The sequence below is a fragment of the Dendropsophus ebraccatus genome, chromosome 11, assembly GCF_027789765.1.
Source record: "Dendropsophus ebraccatus isolate aDenEbr1 chromosome 11, aDenEbr1.pat, whole genome shotgun sequence".
Taxonomy (NCBI): Eukaryota; Metazoa; Chordata; class Amphibia; order Anura; family Hylidae; genus Dendropsophus; species Dendropsophus ebraccatus.
In genome coordinates this window covers 101,058,047-101,076,347 of record NC_091464.1, presented here as the reverse complement: position 1 = coordinate 101,076,347, position 18,301 = coordinate 101,058,047, and the positions used below count along the sequence as shown (strand labels likewise).

The following is an 18,301-nucleotide window of genomic DNA, read 5'->3' as shown; positions in this document are numbered from 1 at the left end:
TCACTACAGTCTGTATATAGAGGAGGATATAGAGGAGAGGTGACATCACTACAGTCTGTATATAGAGGAGGAGGATATAGAGGAGAGGTGACATCACTACAGTCTGTATATAGAGGAGGATATAGAGGAGAGGTGACGTCACTACAGTCTGTATATAGAGGAGGAGGATATAGAGGAGAGGTGACATCACTACAGTCTGTATATAGAGGAGGAGGAGGATATAGAGGAGAGGTGACGTCACTACAGTCTGTATATAGAGGAGGAGGATATAGAGGAGAGGTGACATCACTACAGTCTGTATATAGAGGAGGATATAGAGGAGAGGTGACATCACTACAGTCTGTATATAGAGGAGGATATAGAGGAGAGGTGACATCACTACAGTCTGTATATAGAGGAGGATATAGAGGAGAGGTGACATCACTACAGTCTGTATATAGAGGAGGAGGAGGATATAGAGGAGAGGTGACATCACTACAGTCTGTATATAGAGGAGGATATAGAGGAGAGGTGACATCACTACAGTCTGTATATAGAGGAGGAGGATATAGAGGAGAGGTGACATCACTACAGTCTGTATATAGAGGAGAGGTGACGTCACTACAGTCTGTATATAGAGGAGGAGGAGGATATAGAGGAGAGGTGACATCACTACAGTCTGTATATAGAGGAGGAGGATATAGAGGAGAGGTGACATCACTACAGTCTGTATATAGAGGAGGAGGAGGATATAGAGGAGAGGTGACATCACTACAGTCTGTATATAGAGGAGGAGGAGGATATAGAGGAGAGGTGACATCATTACAGTCTGTATATAGAGGAGGAGGAGGATATAGAGGAGAGGTGACATCACTACAGTCTGTATATAGAGGAGGAGGAGGATATAGAGGAGAGGTGACATCACTACAGTCTGTATATAGAGGAGGATATAGAGGAGAGGTGACATCACTACAGTCTGTATATAGAGGAGGATATAGAGGAGAGGTGACATCACTACAGTCTGTATATAGAGGAAGAGGATATAGAGGAGAGGTGACATCACTACAGGCTGTATATAGAGGAGGAGGAGGATATAGAGGAGAGGTGACATCACTACAGTCTGTATATAGAGGAGGAGGAGGATATAGAGGAGAGGTGACGTCACTACAGTCTGTATATAGAGGAGGATATAGAGGAGAGGTGACATCACTACAGTCTGTATATAGAGGAGAGGTGACATCACTACAGTCTGTATATAGAGGAGGAGGATATAGAGGAGAGGTGACATCACTACAGTCTGTATATAGAGGAGAGGTGACATCACTACAGTCTGTATATAGAGGAGGAGGATATAGAGGAGAGGTGACGTCACTACAGTCTGTATATAGAGGAGGAGGATATAGAGGAGAGGTGACATCACTACAGTCTGTATATAGAGGAGGATATAGAGGAGAGGTGACATCACTACAGTCTGTATATAGAGGAGGATATAGAGGAGAGGTGACATCACTACAGTCTGTATATAGAGGAGGAGGAGGAGGATATAGAGGAGAGGTGACATCACTACAGTCTGTATATAGAGGAGAGCTGACATCACTACAGTCTGTATATAGAGGAGGATATAGAGGAGAGGTGACATCACTACAGTCTGTATATAGAGGAGGATATAGAGGAGAGGTGACATCACTACAGTCTGTATATAGAGGAGGATATAGAGGAGAGGTGACATCACTACAGTCTGTATATAGAGGAGGATATAGAGGAGAGGTGACGTCACTACAGTCTGTATATAGAAGAGGAGGATATAGAGGAGAGGTGACATCACTACAGTCTGTATATAGAGGAGGATATAGAGGAGAGGTGACATCACTACAGTCTGTATATAGAGGTGAGGTGACATCACTACAGTCTGTATATAGAGGAGGAGGAGGATATAGAGGAGAGGTGACATCACTACAGTCTGTATATAGAGGAGGATATAGAGGAGAGGTGACATCACTACAGTCTGTATATAGAGGAGGATATAGAGGAGAGGTGACGTCACTACAGTCTGTATATAGAGGATATGGAGCATTCCCTGTATACCTGCAGTCTCCTCACTGATCTCAGCGCGGTCGCCATTTTCTCCTTACACTTCGGGAATGACAAGCACTAGAGGGCGCACTCACCTCGGGTGATCTTAGAGGAGCGGCCGCCATCTTTCCGGAGTCCGTTCCTCTCTAAGTATAAAAGCTTCTGATTCCTGGAGAAGTCGCCGGATGCTGACGTCATTATTTTTGGAGTCTGTAACACGTGTGGGCACAGTCTGGCGCTGACAGGTGAGTCTGAACAGCGGCCTAATAATTTTCCTCCTCTCGTTATGTATATACCACTTTGTTTAGCCACCGTATATATATAGTGTGTGTGTGTGTGTGTGTGTGTGTGTGTGTGTGTGGTATATACTGGGGGTTGGAGTCCTGTGTGTGTGTGTGGTATATACTGGGGGTTGGAGTCCTGTGTGTGTGTTATATACTGGGGGTTGGAGTCCTGTGTGTGTGGTATATACTGGGGGTTGGAGTCCTGTGTGTGGTATATACTGGGGGTTGGAGTCCTGTGTGTGTGTGTGTGTGTGTGTGTGTGTGTGTGTGTGGTATATACTGGGGGTTGGAGTCCTGTGTGTGGTATATACTGGGGGTTGGAGTCCTGTGTGTGTGTGTGTGTGTGTGTGTGTGGTATATACTGGGGGTTGGAGTCCTGTGTGTGTGTGGTATATACTGGGGGTTGGAGTCCTGTGTGTGTGTGGTATATACTGGGGGTTGGAGTCCTGTGTGTGTGTGTGTGTGTGTGGTATATACTGGGGGTTGGAGTCCTGTGTGTGGTATATACTGGGGGTTGGAGTCCTGTGTGTGTGTGTGTGTGGTATATACTGGGGGTTGGAGTCCTGTGTGTGTGTGTGTGGTATATACTGGGGGTTGGAGTCCTGTGTGTGTGTGGTATATACTGGGGGTTGGAGTCCTGTGTGTGTGTGTGTGTGTGGTATATACTGGGGGTTGGAGTCCTGTGTGTGGTATATACTGGGGGTTGGAGTCCTGTGTGTGTGTGTGTGTGGTATATACTGGGGGTTGGAGTCCTGTGTGTGTGGTATATACTGGGGGTTGGAGTCCTGTGTGTGTGTGTGTGTGTGGTATATACTGGGGGTTGGAGTCCTGTGTGTGTGTGTGGTATATTCTGGGGGTTGGAGTCCTGTGTGTGTGGTATATACTGGGGGTTGGAGTCCTGTGTGTGTGTGGTATATACTGGGGGTTGGAGTCCTGTGTGTGTGTGGTATATACTGGGGGTTGGAGTCCTGTGTGTGTGTGGTATATACTGGGGGTTGGAGTCCTGTGTGTGTGGTATATACTGGGGGTTGGAGTCCTGTGTGTGTGGTATATACTGGGGGTTGGAGTCCTGTGTGTGTGTGTGTGGTATATACTGGGGGTTGGAGTCCTGTGTGTGTGTGTGGTATATACTGGGGGTTGGAGTCCTGTGTGTGTGTGTGTGTGTGGTATATACTGGGGGTTGGAGTCCTGTGTGTGTGTGGTATATACTGGGGGTTGGAGTCCTGTGTGTGGTATATACTGGGGGTTGGAGTCCTGTGTGTGTGTGTGTGTGTGTGTGTGGTATATGCTGGGGGTTGGAGTCCTGTGTGTGTGTGTGTGTGTGTGGTATATACTGGGGGTTGGAGTCCTGTGTGTGGTATATACTGGGGGTTGGAGTCCTGTGTGTGTGTGTGGTATATACTGGGGGTTGGAGTCCTGTGTGTGTGTGGTATATACTGGGGGTTGGAGTTGTGTGTGTGTGTGTGTGTGTGTGTGTGTGGTATATGCTGGGGGTTGGAGTCCTGTGTGTGTGTGTGGTATATACTGGGGGTTGGAGTCCTGTGTGTGGTATATACTGGGGGTTGGAGTCCTGTGTGTGTGTGTGTGTGTGTGGTATATGCTGGGGGTTGGAGTCCTGTGTGTGGTATATACTGGGGGTTGGAGTCCTGTGTGTGTGTGTGTGGTATATGCTGGGGGTTGGAGTCCTGTGTGTGGTATATACTGGGGGTTGGAGTCCTGTGTGTGTGTGGTATATGCTGGGGGTTGGAGTCCTGTGTGTGTGGTATATACTGGGGGTTGGAGTCCTGTGTGTGTGTGGTATATACTGGGGGTTGGAGTCCTGTGTGTGTGGTATATACTGGGGGTTGGAGTCCTGTGTGTGTGTGTGGTATATACTGGGGGTTGGAGTCCTGTGTGTGTGTGTGGTATATACTGGGGGTTGGAGTCCTGTGTGTGTGTGTGTGTGTGGTATATACTGGGGGTTGGAGTCCTGTGTGTGTGTGGTATATACTGGGGGTTGGAGTCCTGTGTGTGTGTGGTATATACTGGGGGTTGGAGTCCTGTGTGTGTGTGGTATATACTGGGGGTTGGAGTCCTGTGTGTGTGTGGTATATGCTGGGGGTTGGAGTCCTGTGTGTGTGTGGTATATACTGGGGGTTGGAGTCCTGTGTGTGTGTGTGGTATATACTGGGGGTTGGCGTCCTGTGTGTGTGTGGTATATACTGGGGGTTGGCGTCCTGTGTGTGTGTGGTATATACTGGGGGTTGGAGTCCTGTGTGTGTGTGTGGTATATACTGGGGGTTGGAGTCCTGTGTGTGTGTTATATACTGGGGGTTGGAGTCCTGTGTGTGTGGTATATACTGGGGGTTGGAGTCCTGTGTGTGTGTGTGTGGTATATACTGGGGGTTGGAGTCCTGTGTGTGTGTGTGGTATATACTGGGGGTTGGAGTCCTGTGTGTGTGTGTGGTATATGCTGGGGGTTGGAGTCCTGTGTGTGTGGTATATACTGGGGGTTGGAGTCCTGTGTGTGTGTGTTATATACTGGGGGTTGGAGTCCTGTGTGTGTGTGTTATATACTGGGGGTTGGAGTCCTGTGTGTGTGTGTGTGGTATATACTGGGGGTTGGAGTCCTGTGTGTGTGTGTGTGGTATATACTGGGGGTTGGAGTCCTGTGTGTGGTATATACTGGGGGTTGGAGTCCTGTGTGTGTGTTATATACTGGGGGTTGGAGTCCTGTGTGTGTGGTATATACTGGGGGTTGGAGTCCTGTGTGTGTGGTATATACTGGGGGTTGGAGTCCTGTGTGTGTGGTATATACTGGGGGTTGGAGTCCTGTGTGTGTGTGTGTGGTATATGCTGGGGGTTGGAGTCCTGTGTGTGGTATATACTGGGGGTTGGAGTCCTGTGTGTGTGTGTGGTATATACTGGGGGTTGGAGTCGTGTGTGTGTGTGTGTGTGTGTGTGTGTGTGTGTGTGTGTGTGTGTGTGTGTGTGTGTGTGTGTGTGTGTGTGTTATATACTGGGGGTTGGCGTCCTGTGTGTGTGTGGTATATGCTGGGGGTTGGCGTCCTGTGTGTGTGTGTGGTATATGCTGGGGGTTGGAGTCCTGTGTGTGTGTGTGGTATATACTGGGGGTTGGAGTCCTGTGTGTGTGTGTTATATACTGGGGGTTGGAGTCCTGTGTGTGTGGTATATGCTGGGGGTTGGAGTCCTGTGTGTGTGGTATATGCTGGGGGTTGGAGTCCTGTGTGTGTGTGTGTGTTATATACTGGGGGTTGGAGTCCTGTGTGTGTGTGTTATATACTGGGGGTTGGAGTCCTGTGCGTGTGTGTTATATACTGGGGGTTGGAGTCCTGTGTGTGTGTGTGTGTGTGTGTGTGGTATATACTGGGGGTTGGAGTCCTGTGCGTGTGTGTTATATACTGGGGGTTGGAGTCCTGTGCGTGTGTGTTATATACTGGGGGTTGGAGTCCTGTGTGTGTGTGTGTGTGGTATATGCTGGGGGTTGGAGTCCTGTGTGTGGTATATACTGGGGGTTGGAGTCCTGTGTGTGTGTGTGTGTGTGTGTGTGTGTGGTATATACTGGGGGTTGGAGTCCTGTGTGTGTGGTATATACTGGGGGTTGGAGTCCTGTGTGTGTGTGTGTGTTATATACTGGGGGTTGGAGTCCTGTGTGAGTGTGTGTGTGTGTGGTATATACTGGGGGTTGGAGTCCTGTGTGTGTGTGTTATATACTGGGGGTTGGAGTCCTGTGTGTGTGGTATATGCTGGGGGTTGGAGTCCTGTGTGTGTGGTATATGCTGGGGGTTGGAGTCCTGTGTGTGGTATATACTGGGGGTTGGAGTCCTGTGTGTGTGTGTGTGTTATATACTGGGGGTTGGAGTCCTGTGTGTGTGTGTTATATACTGGGGGTTGGAGTCCTGTGTGCGTGTGGTATATGCTGGGGGTTGGAGTCCTGTGTGCGTGTGGTATATGCTGGGGGTTGGAGTCCTGTGTGTGTGTGTTATATACTGGGGGTTGGAGTCCTGTGTGTGTGTGTGTTATATACTGGGGGTTGGAGTCCTGTGTGTGTGTGGTATATGCTGGGGGTTGGAGTCCTGTGTGTGGTATATACTGGGGTTGGAGTCCTGTGTGTGTGTGTGTGTTATATACTGGGGGCTGGAGTCCTGTGTGCGTGTGGTATATGCTGGGGGTTGGAGTCCTGTGTGTGTGTGTTATATACTGGGGGTTGGAGTCCTGTGTGTGTGTGTGTTATATACTGGGGGTTGGAGTCCTGTGTGTGTGTGTGTGTGTGTGTGTGGTATATGCTGGGGGTTGGAGTCCTGTGTGTGTGTGTGGTATATACTGGGGGTTGGAGTCCTGTGTGTGTGTGTGTTATATACTGGGGGTTGGAGTCCTGTGTGTGTGTGTGTGTGTGTGTGTGGTATATACTGGGGGTTGGAGTCCTGTGTGTGTGGTATATGCTGGGGGTTGGAGTCCTGTGTGTGTGGTATATACTGGGGGTTGGAGTCCTGTGTGTGTGTGTGGTATATACTGGGGGTTGGAGTCCTGTGTGTGTGTGTTATATACTGGGGGTTGGAGTCCTGTGTGTGTGTGTGGTATATACTGGGGGTTGGAGTCCTGTGTGTGTGTGTGGTATATACTGGGGGTTGGAGTCCTGTGTGTGTGTGGTATATACTGGGGGTTGGAGTCCTGTGTGTGTGTGTGTGTGGTATATACTGGGGGTTGGAGTCCTGTGTGTGTGTGTGTGTGGTATATACTGGGGGTTGGAGTCCTGTGTGTGGTATATACTGGGGGTTGGAGTCCTGTGTGTGTGTGTGTGTGGTATATACTGGGGGTTGGAGTCCTGTGTGTGTGTGTGTGTGGTATATACTGGGGGTTGGAGTCCTGTGTGTGGTATATACTGGGGGTTGGAGTCCTGTGTGTGTGTGGTATATACTGGGGGTTGGAGTCCTGTGTGTGGTATATACTGGGGGTTGGAGTCCTGTGTGTGTGTGGTATATACTGGGGGTTGGAGTCCTGTGTGTGTGGTATATACTGGGGGTTGGAGTCCTGTGTGTGTGGTATATACTGGGGGTTGGAGTCCTGTGTGTGTGTGTGGTATATACTGGGGGTTGGAGTCCTGTGTGTGTGTGGTATATACTGGGGGTTGGAGTCCTGTGTGTGTGTGGTATATACTGGGGGTTGGAGTCCTGTGTGTGTGTGGTATATACTGGGGGTTGGAGTCCTGTGTGTGTGTGTGGTATATACTGGGGGTTGGAGTCCTGTGTGTGTGTGTGGTATATACTGGGGGTTGGAGTCCTGTGTGTGTGTGGTATATACTGGGGGTTGGAGTCCTGTGTGTGTGTGTGGTATATACTGGGGGTTGGAGTCCTGTGTGTGTGTGTGGTATATACTGGGGGTTGGAGTCCTGTACTCTGCAGCGTCCTCTTTCTGACCACCATCTTCTCTTCTCTTACAGAGCGGTGGATCCTCCATGATGTTGCGGCTTATATCCGGGAGGCTGTGTGTGTTGGGGGGCAGCCGCCTGCTGGGGGGCAGGAGCAGGTACCCCGTCCCCTTCCCCCCTCTTCCTGATATGAGGCTCCTCTTCTATCCTGACTGTCTTCTCTTCCTAGGTCTAGTGACTCCATCTTCATCTGTGACTGTGGAGAGCTGGAGCGGCGGCCGGCAGCTCAGGGGTGAGTGTGACTGGACGACCAGCAGGGGGCAGGGTGCAGGGATCGCCTCCATGTTGTCCTCTTCCTACTCCCTGTACCTAACTGTATGGCCACATTCACACGTTCCATGCATACAGTTCAGGGCTCCAGACTGAAACATTTACCTGGGAGCCATTGGCTCCTAACCTGAAAAATTTGGGCGCCAAATAGAATATTTGGTCACCAACATTTTAAACCATGTAAAATTAATGTTGTGTTACATGGGACTTACTGTGTGCAGAGGCCGCGGCAGCCTCCTCCTCCTCCTCATCCTCCTTTAGATCCTTTCTTTTCTTAGTTTGAAAACGTTCAACATGGAAACTTGCAACTTGACAACCATATCCAGTCTGACAACCATATCCAGTCTGACAACCATATCCAGTCTGACAACCATATCCAGTCTGACAACCATATCCAGTCTGACAACCATATCCAGTCTGACAACCATATCCAGTCTGACAACCATATCCAGTCTGACAACCATATCCAGTCTGACAACCATATCCAGTCTGACAACCATATCCAGTCTGACAACCATATCCAGTCTGACAACCATATCCAGTCTGACAACCATATCCAGTCTGACAACCATATCCAGTCTGACAACCATATCCAGTCTGACAACCATATCCAGTCTGACAACCATATCCAGTCTGACAACCATATCCAGTCTGACAACCATATCCAGTCTGACAACCATATCCAGTCTGACAACCATATCCAGTCTGACAACCATATCCAGTCTGACAACCATATCCAGTCTGACAACCATATCCAGTCTGACAACCATATCCAGTCTGACAACCATATCCAGTCTGACAACCATATCCAGTCTGACAACCATATCCAGTCTGACAACCATATCCAGTCTGACAACCATATCCAGTCTGACTCAGTACTTCAGCCTCACTTGGCTAGCCTATTAATGAGGCTTACTCTTCTGAACTTGAACTTAAAAGCTTGCAACAGTCTATACATACTGAGCTGGACTTATGACTGCAGCCATAGTGACCCCCCACAAGATGTGTATATAGATAGATATATCTCTCACCTAGTGACTAATGCAAGGGACCCCCTACAATACAGACACCTGAGGGGCCCTGATAATAATAATTGTGCATATATCTATCTCCCAGTGTCTGCAGCCAGTTTGCCCTACATACATATATATATATATCTATCACCCAGTGCAGCCAGAGTTACCCCCCCGGCTCTCTACCCTGACGTGCTGACACTTGATGCTGCAGGGAGGCCATGTTGACACACATTATATATATAATATTACACACTCCAAGACAGATATTACCAATAACACCAGCATATAGGAAGTGAAAATATTATCACCATATATATTACTGCCATACTGTTACTGTATACTGAGACCAATATTGCCAATAATACAAGTATACAAGGGGCAAATATTACCGCCACACCACAACCATCACCACCACATTGTTACTGACCAAAACCACTATACTGAGACCAATAAATCACAGTACCAGATAACAAGTAACAAATATTACCGCCACATACCGACTAACACCGCCACATACCGACTAACACCACCTCTGATACTGAAAAAGATCCACTGTACACAGATCACTATCACCTCATCCAGTCATATAGAGGTGGCCCCAGCTCCACACAGGTTGTATACACCATATACATTACAGCGCAGTTATATCCGGTGACTTACAGGGGACGTCTTCTCTGATCGGAGTTCTTTTCTTTTCATCTTCTTCTCCATCCGTCCTGGGCCATTATGAGAACTTCTCCGACCCACAGAATCTGCCAGAGAAACATATTAGTCTCCTCACACTGACACCATCCTCATCTCTATACACACTGCACATCTGTATTGGCCCCTTTACACCCTCATTTAGTGGGTAGCCCTGACTCTTATAGTATATATAGATGGCCCCCACTGCATGTTGCACCCCCCTCCCCTTATAGATGGCACCCTCCCCTTATAGATGACCCCCTCCCCTTATAGATGGCCCCCTCTCCCCCATTATAGATGGCCCCCACTGCATGTTGCACCCCCCTTCCCTTATAGATGACCCCCTCCCCTTATAGATGACCCCCTCTACCCCCATTATAGATGCCCCCTCTCCCCCCCCCAATATAGATGGCCCCCTTCCCTTATAGATGCCCCCTCTCTCCCCCCCATTACAGATGCCCCCCTCTTCTCCCCCCCTTATAGATACCCCCTCCCATTATAGATGCCCCCTCTTCTCCCCCCCCCATTATAGATACCCCCTCCCCTTATAGATGCCCCCTCTCCCCCCCATTATAGATACCCCCTCCCCTTATAGATGCCCCCTCTCCCCCCCATTATAGATGGCCCCTCTTCTCCCCCCATTATAGATGGCCCCTCTTCTCCCCCCATTATAGCTGCCCCCCCTTCTCTTCCCCCCATTTTAGATGCCCCCCTTTCCTCTATGCTAAGCAATATTTAAAAAAAACAAACACACAAACTCACCTGACAACCCGCTCCCCCGGCGATCCTCTTCTTCTTCGGGCGCTGTCCCCGGTTGATGCGTGGCTGCCGGGGGTGTCCCGTCCTATCCCCGGCAGCGCGGCGCGTCAGTGAGCTCTCTGTACGCCGGGGCTGGGACTTCTGACACAGGAAGCGTCTCTGACGTGCGCTTCCTGTGCCGGAAGTCAGGGCCCCAGGCAGCTCACTGATGCGCCGCGCTGCCGGGGATAGGACGGGACACCCCCGGCAGCCGCGCATCAGCCGGGGACCCGGACGAGCCCACTCTGTCTCCCCCCCACCCCCTCTCTTTCCCCCCCCCTCTCTCTCTGTCTGTCTCCCCCCCCCCCCCCACCCCCCACCCCCTCTGTCTGTTTCCCCCCCGTTTGCCCCCCCCCGATAACGTCACCTCTTTGTCCTCAGACAGGAAGCCTCAGACAGGATCCTGGCGGCGGCTTTCTCACACTCCGGAGATTACTTTGCTCTGACTGATGATCTCAAAAGACTTGTCCTGTATAAAACGTCTCCGGCCTGGGAGAGGATTAGCGTCAGGTGAGATTATGGGGGAGCCAGAGATGCCTATGGGGGGGGGTCTGGGGGCTGGTCAGGTGCCTATAGGAGGGGTGGATCGTCTGGGGGGGTGGGGTCAGGTGCCTATAGGAGGGGTGGGGTCTGGGGTTGGGGATCAGGTGCCTATAGGAGGGGGGGGGGGTCGTCAGGTGCCTATAGGAGGGGGGGGGGGGTCGTCAGGTGCCTATAGGAGGGGGGGGGGGGTCGTCAGGTGCCTATAGGAGGGGGGGGGGTCGTCAGGTGCCTATAGGAGGGGAGGGGGTCAGGTGCCTATAGGAGGGGGGGTCAGGTGCCTATAGGAGGGGGGGGTCAGGTGCCTATAGGAGGAGGGGGGGGGGTCAGGTGCCTATAGGAGGAGGGGGGGGGTCAGGTGCCTATAGGAGGAGGGGGGGGGTCAGGTGCCTATAGCAGGGAGGGGGTCAGGTGCCTATAGGAGGGGGGGGGGTCAGGTGCCTATAGGAGGGGGGGGGGGTCAGGTGCCTATAGGAGGGGGGGGTCAGGTGCCTATAGGAGGAGGGGGGGTCAGGTGCCTATAGGAGGAGGGGGGGGGTCAGGTGCCTATAGGAGGAGGGGGGGGGGTCAGGTGCCTATAGGAGGAGGGGGGGGGGTCAGGTGCCTATAGCAGGGAGGGGGTCAGGTGCCTATAGGAGGGGGGGGGGGTCAGGTGCCTATAGGAGGGGGGGGGGTCAGGTGCCTATAGGAGGAGGGGGGGTCAGGTGCCTATAGGAGGAGGGGGGGGGTCAGGTGCCTATAGGAGGAGGGGGGGGGGGTCAGGTGCCTATAGGAGGAGGGGGGGGGTCAGGTGCCTATAGGAGGAGGGGGGGGGGTCAGGTGCCTATAGGAGGAGGGGGGGGGGTCAGGTGCCTATAGCAGGGAGGGGGTCAGGTGCCTATAGGAGGGGGGGGGGGGTCGTCAGGTGCCTATAGGAGGGGGGGGGGATCAGGTGCCTATAGGAGGGGGGGGGGGTCAGGTGCCTATAGGAGGAGGGGGGGGTCAGGTGCCTATAGGAGGGGGGGGGGTCAGGTGCCTATAGGAGGGGGGGGTCAGGTGCCTATAGGAGGGGGGGGGTCAGGTGCCTATAGGAGGAGGGGGGTCAGGTGCCTATAGGAGGAGGGGGGGGGGTCAGGTGCCTATAGGAGGGGGGGGGGGTCAGGTGCCTATAGGAGGGGGGGGGGGGTCAGGTGCCTATAGCAGGGAGGGGGTCAGGTGCCTATAGGAGGGGGGGGGGGTCTGGGGTTGGGTATCAGGTGCCTATAGGAGGAGGGGGGGGTCAGGTGCCTATAGGAGGGGGGGTCAGGTGCCTATAGGAGGGGGGGTCTGGGGTTGGGGATCAGGTGCCTATAGGAGGGGGGGGGGGATCGGGTGCCTATAGGAGGGGGGGGGGTCAGGTGCCTATAGGAGGGGGGGGGTCAGGTGCCTATAGGAGGGGGGTCAGGTGCCTATAGGAGGAGGGGGGGGTCAGGTGCCTATAGGAGGGGGGGGGGGTCAGGTGCCTATAGGAGGGGGGGGGGTCAGGTGCCTATAGCAGGGAGGGGGTCAGGTGCCTATCGGAGGGGGGGTCTGGGGTTGGGTATCAGGTGCCTATAGGAGGAGGGGGTCAGGTGCCTATAGGAGGGGGGGTCAGGTGCCTATAGGAGGGGGGGGTCTGGGGTTGGGGATCAGGTGCCTATAGGAGGGGGGGGGGATCGGGTGCCTATAGGAGGGGGGGGGGTCAGGTGCCTATAGGAGGGGGGTCAGGTGCCTATAGGAGGGGGGGTCTGGGGTTGGGGATCAGGTGCCTATAGAAGGGGGGATCAGGTGCCTATAGGAGTGGGGGGGGATCAGGTGCCTATAGGAGGGGGGGTCAGGTGCCTATAGGAGGGGGGGTCTGGGGTTGGGGATCAGGTGCCTATAGAAGGGGGGATCAGGTGCCTATAGGAGGGGGGGGGTCAGGTGCCTATAGGAGGGGGGGGGTCAGGTGCCTATAGGAGGGGGGGGGGGGGTCGTCAGGTGCCTATAGGAGGGGGGGGGTCGTCAGGTGCCTATAGGAGGGGGGGGTCGTCAGGTGCCTATAGGAGGGGGGGGGGTCAGGTGCCTATAGGAGGAGGGGGGGGTCAGGTTCCTATAGGAGGGGGGGGGTCAGGTGCCTATAGGAGGAGGGGGGGGGGGTCAGGTGCCTATAGGAGGAGGGGGGGGGGGTCAGGTGCCTATAGGAGGAGGGGGGGGGGGGGGTCAGGTGCCTATAGGAGGAGGGGGGGGGGGCGGTCAGGTGCCTATAGGAGGGGGGGGGGGTCAGGGTGCCTATAGGAGGGGGGGGTCTGGGGTTGGGTATCAGGTGCCTATAGGAGGGGGGGGGTCAGGTGCCTATGGGAGGGGGGGGTCAGGTGCCTATAGGAGGGGGGGTCTGGGGTTGGGGATCAGGTGCCTATAGAAGGGGGGGGGGGGGGGATCAGGTGCCTATAGGAGTGGGGGGGGGATTGGGTGCCTATAGGAGTGGGGGGGGATCAGGTGCCTATAGGAGTGGGGGGGGGATCAGGTGCCTATAGGAGGAGGGGGGGGGGGGGGGTCAGGTGCCTATAGAAGGGGGGGGGTCAGGTGCCTATAGGAGGGGGGGGTCAGGTGCCTATAGGAGGGGGGGGGTCTGGGGTTGGGTATCAGGTGCCTATAGGAGGGGGGGGGGGTCAGGTGCCTATAGGAGGGGGAGGGTCAGGTGCCTATAGGAGGAGGGGGGGGTCAGGTGCCTATAGAAGGGGGGGGGGTCAGGTGCCTATAGGAGGAGGGGGGGGGGTCAGGTGCCTATAGGAGGGGGGTTTCTGGGGGTGGGTGAGGTTGGGTGCCCATGGAAATGGTCTGGGTGGAGGGAGGAGGGAGGGGTCTCTGTAGTGACTCCACCCCTTTGTCTGGTACAGGTGGGTCAGCCGCCGCTGCACCGCCCTCACCTTCTCACCCTGTGAGCGCCGGATCCTGGTAGCTGATAAGTCTGGAGACGTTTTCTCTTTCTCCGTTGTGGGGGCGCAGGAGGAGGACGGCCGCCTGGAGCTGGGGCACCTCTCCATGTTACTGGATCTGGTAATATGACTGCACTCAGCCAGGTGGGCAGAGGGGGCGCTGTATCTCATCTTACTGTGCCACTTCTCCTCACCAGGTGGTGACTCTAGATGGACGATACATCATCACATGTGACCGGGATGAGAAGATCCGTGTCAGTCTGTGGGAGGCGCCGCACGTCGTCAGCGCTTTCTGTCTGGGACATACCGAGTGAGAGGGAATTCATGGGGATGGGGGGAGGGGGCCCTGTAGGGTGGCATGGGAGGGAGGGGCGGGCCCTGTAGGGTGGGACAGGGGGAGGGGCGGGCCCTGTAGGGTGGGACAGGGGGAGGGGCGGGCCCTGTAGGGTGGGACAGGGGGAGGGGTACTGTACGGTGGTACTATAGAGATGGTGTGGGAGGAAGGAGTATCGTGCAGTAGTATATTCCAGGTGGAAACAAGTATATCTGGTATAGATAGTAATCCACTGGTTCACTTATGAAAATCGAAGACAAGGTAGTCTAGAGCAGTGCTTCTCAAACTGAGGCGGGCCTCACCAGTTAGGTGCCCCATAGTTGTGGGTGGGCCCCCCCGGGTGGGGTGGGCCCCCCCTTATAGTGGTTGGTGGGGCCCCCCATAGTTGTTGGTGAGTCCCCGCTGAGGAGGCAGTTTGCACAAGAGTTACTATGATCTGCACAGTTTGCAACTATCTCCATGTTAGCATCTAGAGCTTGGGAGATAGGTGAAAGGCAGCCCTAGCATTATTATTACCATATGTAGTGAGGCCCAGGTACCCTCTTGGTCAGTGTGGTGAGGCACGGGCATTGCCTTGGTCTGTTGCTCTAGAATATTCAAATGCAAGTGCTTTTGTGCATCATTTATTTTGTAACATTGGTAGACACAGACAAAATCCGATGTTTCGGTGAGACACAGACAAAATCCGATGTTTCGGTGAGACACAGACAAAATCCGATGTTTCGGTGAAGTCCCCTTTATCTAGGAGTCTATGAACATGAAATACAGGGATAAGTATAATGAGATGGTACATGGATTAGATGATACACAATATATAATGGGGAATGGACCCCATGGATACATAGCACATAGAGAGGTACATGTTAATCTGTAGACAGAACATGAACAACAAGAGTACAACAAAATTACTCTGTAGCGATTCTAGGCTTGGGGATGAGTAGTGAGAGTAGTCGAGAGGCACTGGATGGCAAGACTGCGGGGGAGAGAAGGGAGGTAAGCTACAGTGACGGGATGGGTATGAAGCCGGGGGGTGAAGTGATAATTACCCAGGTGGCGGTCCAAGGAGCTTGGCTTGTGCTCCGGCGAAGCTATGTCGCTGGTTGATGACGTCGGGGCCAGTGCGCCGCACCGCTATTTATGTGGGGAGTGCATGCGCTGTAGGCCGGAGGCGGGGCGGCGTGATGCTGGTTGGTAGCGGAGCGTCATAGGACGGCGCTGCCGTGATGCATACAACAGGGGTGGGATCAGGAGGAGCTGGAGGAGGGGTATGGTGGCGCTGGCTGAAGTGGGATGGAATAGTGACTGAGTGTTGTTGACGTGGGCAGGATGGAGCGGGGCGGATCCGGACTATGTACTGAGACTATGTGGACAGAAGGGAGGAAGGTGCGCGTGTAAAGAGCGAAAGGTTGGTGTGTATCGGTCAGAAATGGGGAGGAGGCAAGGGGAAGGGGGGAGAGATGCAGCAACACACAAAAACTGTCAAACTATGCACTGTCCATACTACCAGCGTGTGTCAGACCTACGAGGAAATTCAAAAGATCATAAATACAATGTAAATGGTCTGTAACAACATAAGACCAGCACTAGCAAATAGTAGATAGCAGTGGGTAGTGTATATACATTAAAGATTGGAATCTGAAACCTATAGTACATGAGGAGCCTATAGAGCTGACCTTACAAGCATCAGTTATACGTCAGTTCGTATTCTCTGTTCAGTCCATTGGGTTCCAGTGTTCCCAAGGTATGGATCCAGTAGGTCTCTGGGATGTTCACCCTGAAAGGTGTCGGACTTCACAACCCCAGCTCTTACAACCCACCTAGCACTCACCACCCCATTGAGACATACATCTCTCTAGTACAAAGACATTGATAAAACCATAGCCAAGATAGGCAAGGGTGACTACCACCTACAAAACAATTTCCCCCACACCGAACGCATGGCATTAGACACACTGGCCAAAAACAAGGATCTTCTCATCAAACCAGCAGACAAGGGCGGGGCCATTGTACTCTTAGGGTACAAACCCACTTGACGTATTTGCTGCGTGAATCAGTCTTAAAAATAAGCAGGCAAAACGCAGGTTGGCTTTATACAATTGGTGTGCGTTAATATACGCAATTGCGTATTTTTGAAGCGTGAAGCTATATGCGTTTTTCGCACAGGTTGTTAACAACTGATGCTTTGCTAACAACAAGCTTCACGCTTCAAAAATACGCAATTGCGTATATTAACGCAGACCAATTGTATAAAGCCAACCTGCGTTTTGCCTGCTTATTTTTAAGACTCATTCACGCAGCAAATACGTCAAGTGGGTTTGTACCCTTAGACCGCTCCTATTACATATCTGAGATCCAAAGCAAGGAGAAGATGGAGACCGCACTTCCAAAAGGAATTCACACTTTATTCACCCCAGATGCAACGTTTGGGCTCAATGTGTAGCCTTTCTCAAGCAGTGATACAAAATGCTCCAAGAGCTCAGTATATATACATATGTGCATGATTACAATTCATCAAACAATCAATTCATGAAAAATATAAACAAAGTAAATAAAAAGTGATCTGTTATAGTGTAGTGTTCCAAAAGTTTTGAAAGCAAAGTGAAGACAGGCCCTAATCTGATAATTTACAGCAATGATCATGTTAGTGGTAGTGTAAAACAATAAGGGACATGATTAGGTGTTATACAACCAGCTGTGCAGCAAATGATAAACAAAAGACAGGTAATACATGCATCACACCAAAGCAGGGAATCCACATGGAGGTGGCGTGTCCGGGAACGCCAGCGTCGCCCGCCAATGACGTCACCAACGGCGCATGGTGTCCGGATCACCCAGATCCGAATCACGTGATCTGGGTATGTCACATGATCGGTGTGATCACAGGCGCATGCGTCGGGCAGTCACCAGGCTGACAACGGCGCGGGCATGCCCACAACAGCCCCAGAGTCTGGCGCCGCCATATTGGCAAAGGGAAAATTGCCCTTACAGTAATCGTCATAGTGTATGGGTAAGTATATCACACAAGATGGAGAAGGAGGGGGAGGACCAGTATCAAAAGAAGGGGAGCTGAATTTGTCATAGGGGCTTAGAGAGTATAACAGCAGGCCAACACAGGGCATTTTGGTGTCACCCGATAACCAGGGCACAGAGGTCACCAATGTCCTAGTACCCACCCCGTCATCCACAGAAACTGCAGAGAAGCTGGGCAAGTAATATGGCCACATCTGTTCCCTCCTGTTGGCACCACACAGACATCCTAGCAAAGACGCCAGCCTCAACCTATATTCCGTACCTCGGGTCCATCCTCCCGGAATGGAGGGGGCATATAGAATAATAGTATATATCAGCTGTGTAAGCCATCCATTTTTGTGGACAACAGCTTGACAACACTCCAATTCATCAAGAAAACAGATTCTCATTCTGTAAAATGCGAGAAAGGCAAATGAATAGATATAGATATGTATAGGCCTATAATAGGGATAAAATACCCTTGTGATAGACCAAACAGGAGTATCCAAAATGAATAATAGAAAGAGTAGAAAAGGAATATGTAGAGGATAATGTATCAAAATGTATCCATCAGGCATCATAGGCAGTGGGGGATGTCAGGAGGAGACAAAGGAAAAAGAACGGAGAACAATAGGAAGAAGGGAAAGAAGGAAGAGAAAAAGGGGGGGGGGGGAGAGGAGCGGGGCAGAGAAAAGGGGCAAAGGAGGTAGAGAAATGGGGGGGGGGGAGAGGAGCGGGGGCAGAGAAAAGGGGCAAAGGAGGTCGAGAAATGGGGGGGGAAGAGGAGCGGGGCAGAGAAAAGGGGCAAAGGAGGTAGAGAAATGGGGGGGGGGGAGAGGAGCGGGGCAGAGAAAAGGGGCAAAGGAGGTAGAGAAATGGGGGGGGGGAGAGGAGCGGGGCAGAGAAAAGGGGGCAAAGGAGGTAGAGAAATGGGGGGGGGGGGGCAGAGAGGAGCGGGGCAGAGAAAAGGG

General features: G+C 52.5%; 2 protein-coding genes across 3 annotated transcripts in view; one reads left to right on the top strand and one right to left on the bottom strand.

Moving 5' to 3' along the window:
* Nucleotides 1-2,151, bottom strand: part of NDUFV3 (NADH:ubiquinone oxidoreductase subunit V3) — a 42,053-nt gene extending 39,902 nt beyond the window's left edge. Inside the window, exon 1 of one of the 2 annotated variants that reach the window (XM_069944458.1) lies at nucleotides 2,065-2,151. In XM_069944458.1, the coding sequence (XP_069800559.1) occupies nucleotides 2,065-2,100 (36 nt within the window). In that variant the 5' untranslated portion in view covers nucleotides 2,101-2,151. The remainder of the gene's footprint in view (nucleotides 1-2,064) is intronic. The other variant, XM_069944459.1, reaches the window with a different exon arrangement.
* Nucleotides 2,152-2,190: 39 nt separating this feature from the next.
* Nucleotides 2,191-18,301, top strand: part of WDR4 (WD repeat domain 4) — a 23,713-nt gene continuing 7,602 nt past the window's right edge. The window contains exons 1-6 of the mRNA XM_069944461.1: nucleotides 2,191-2,297; nucleotides 7,777-7,862; nucleotides 7,934-7,996; nucleotides 10,914-11,042; nucleotides 13,949-14,108; nucleotides 14,185-14,297. Coding sequence (XP_069800562.1) covers nucleotides 7,792-7,862; nucleotides 7,934-7,996; nucleotides 10,914-11,042; nucleotides 13,949-14,108; nucleotides 14,185-14,297 — 536 coding nt within the window. The 5' untranslated portion in view covers nucleotides 2,191-2,297; nucleotides 7,777-7,791. The remainder of the gene's footprint in view (nucleotides 2,298-7,776; nucleotides 7,863-7,933; nucleotides 7,997-10,913; nucleotides 11,043-13,948; nucleotides 14,109-14,184; nucleotides 14,298-18,301) is intronic.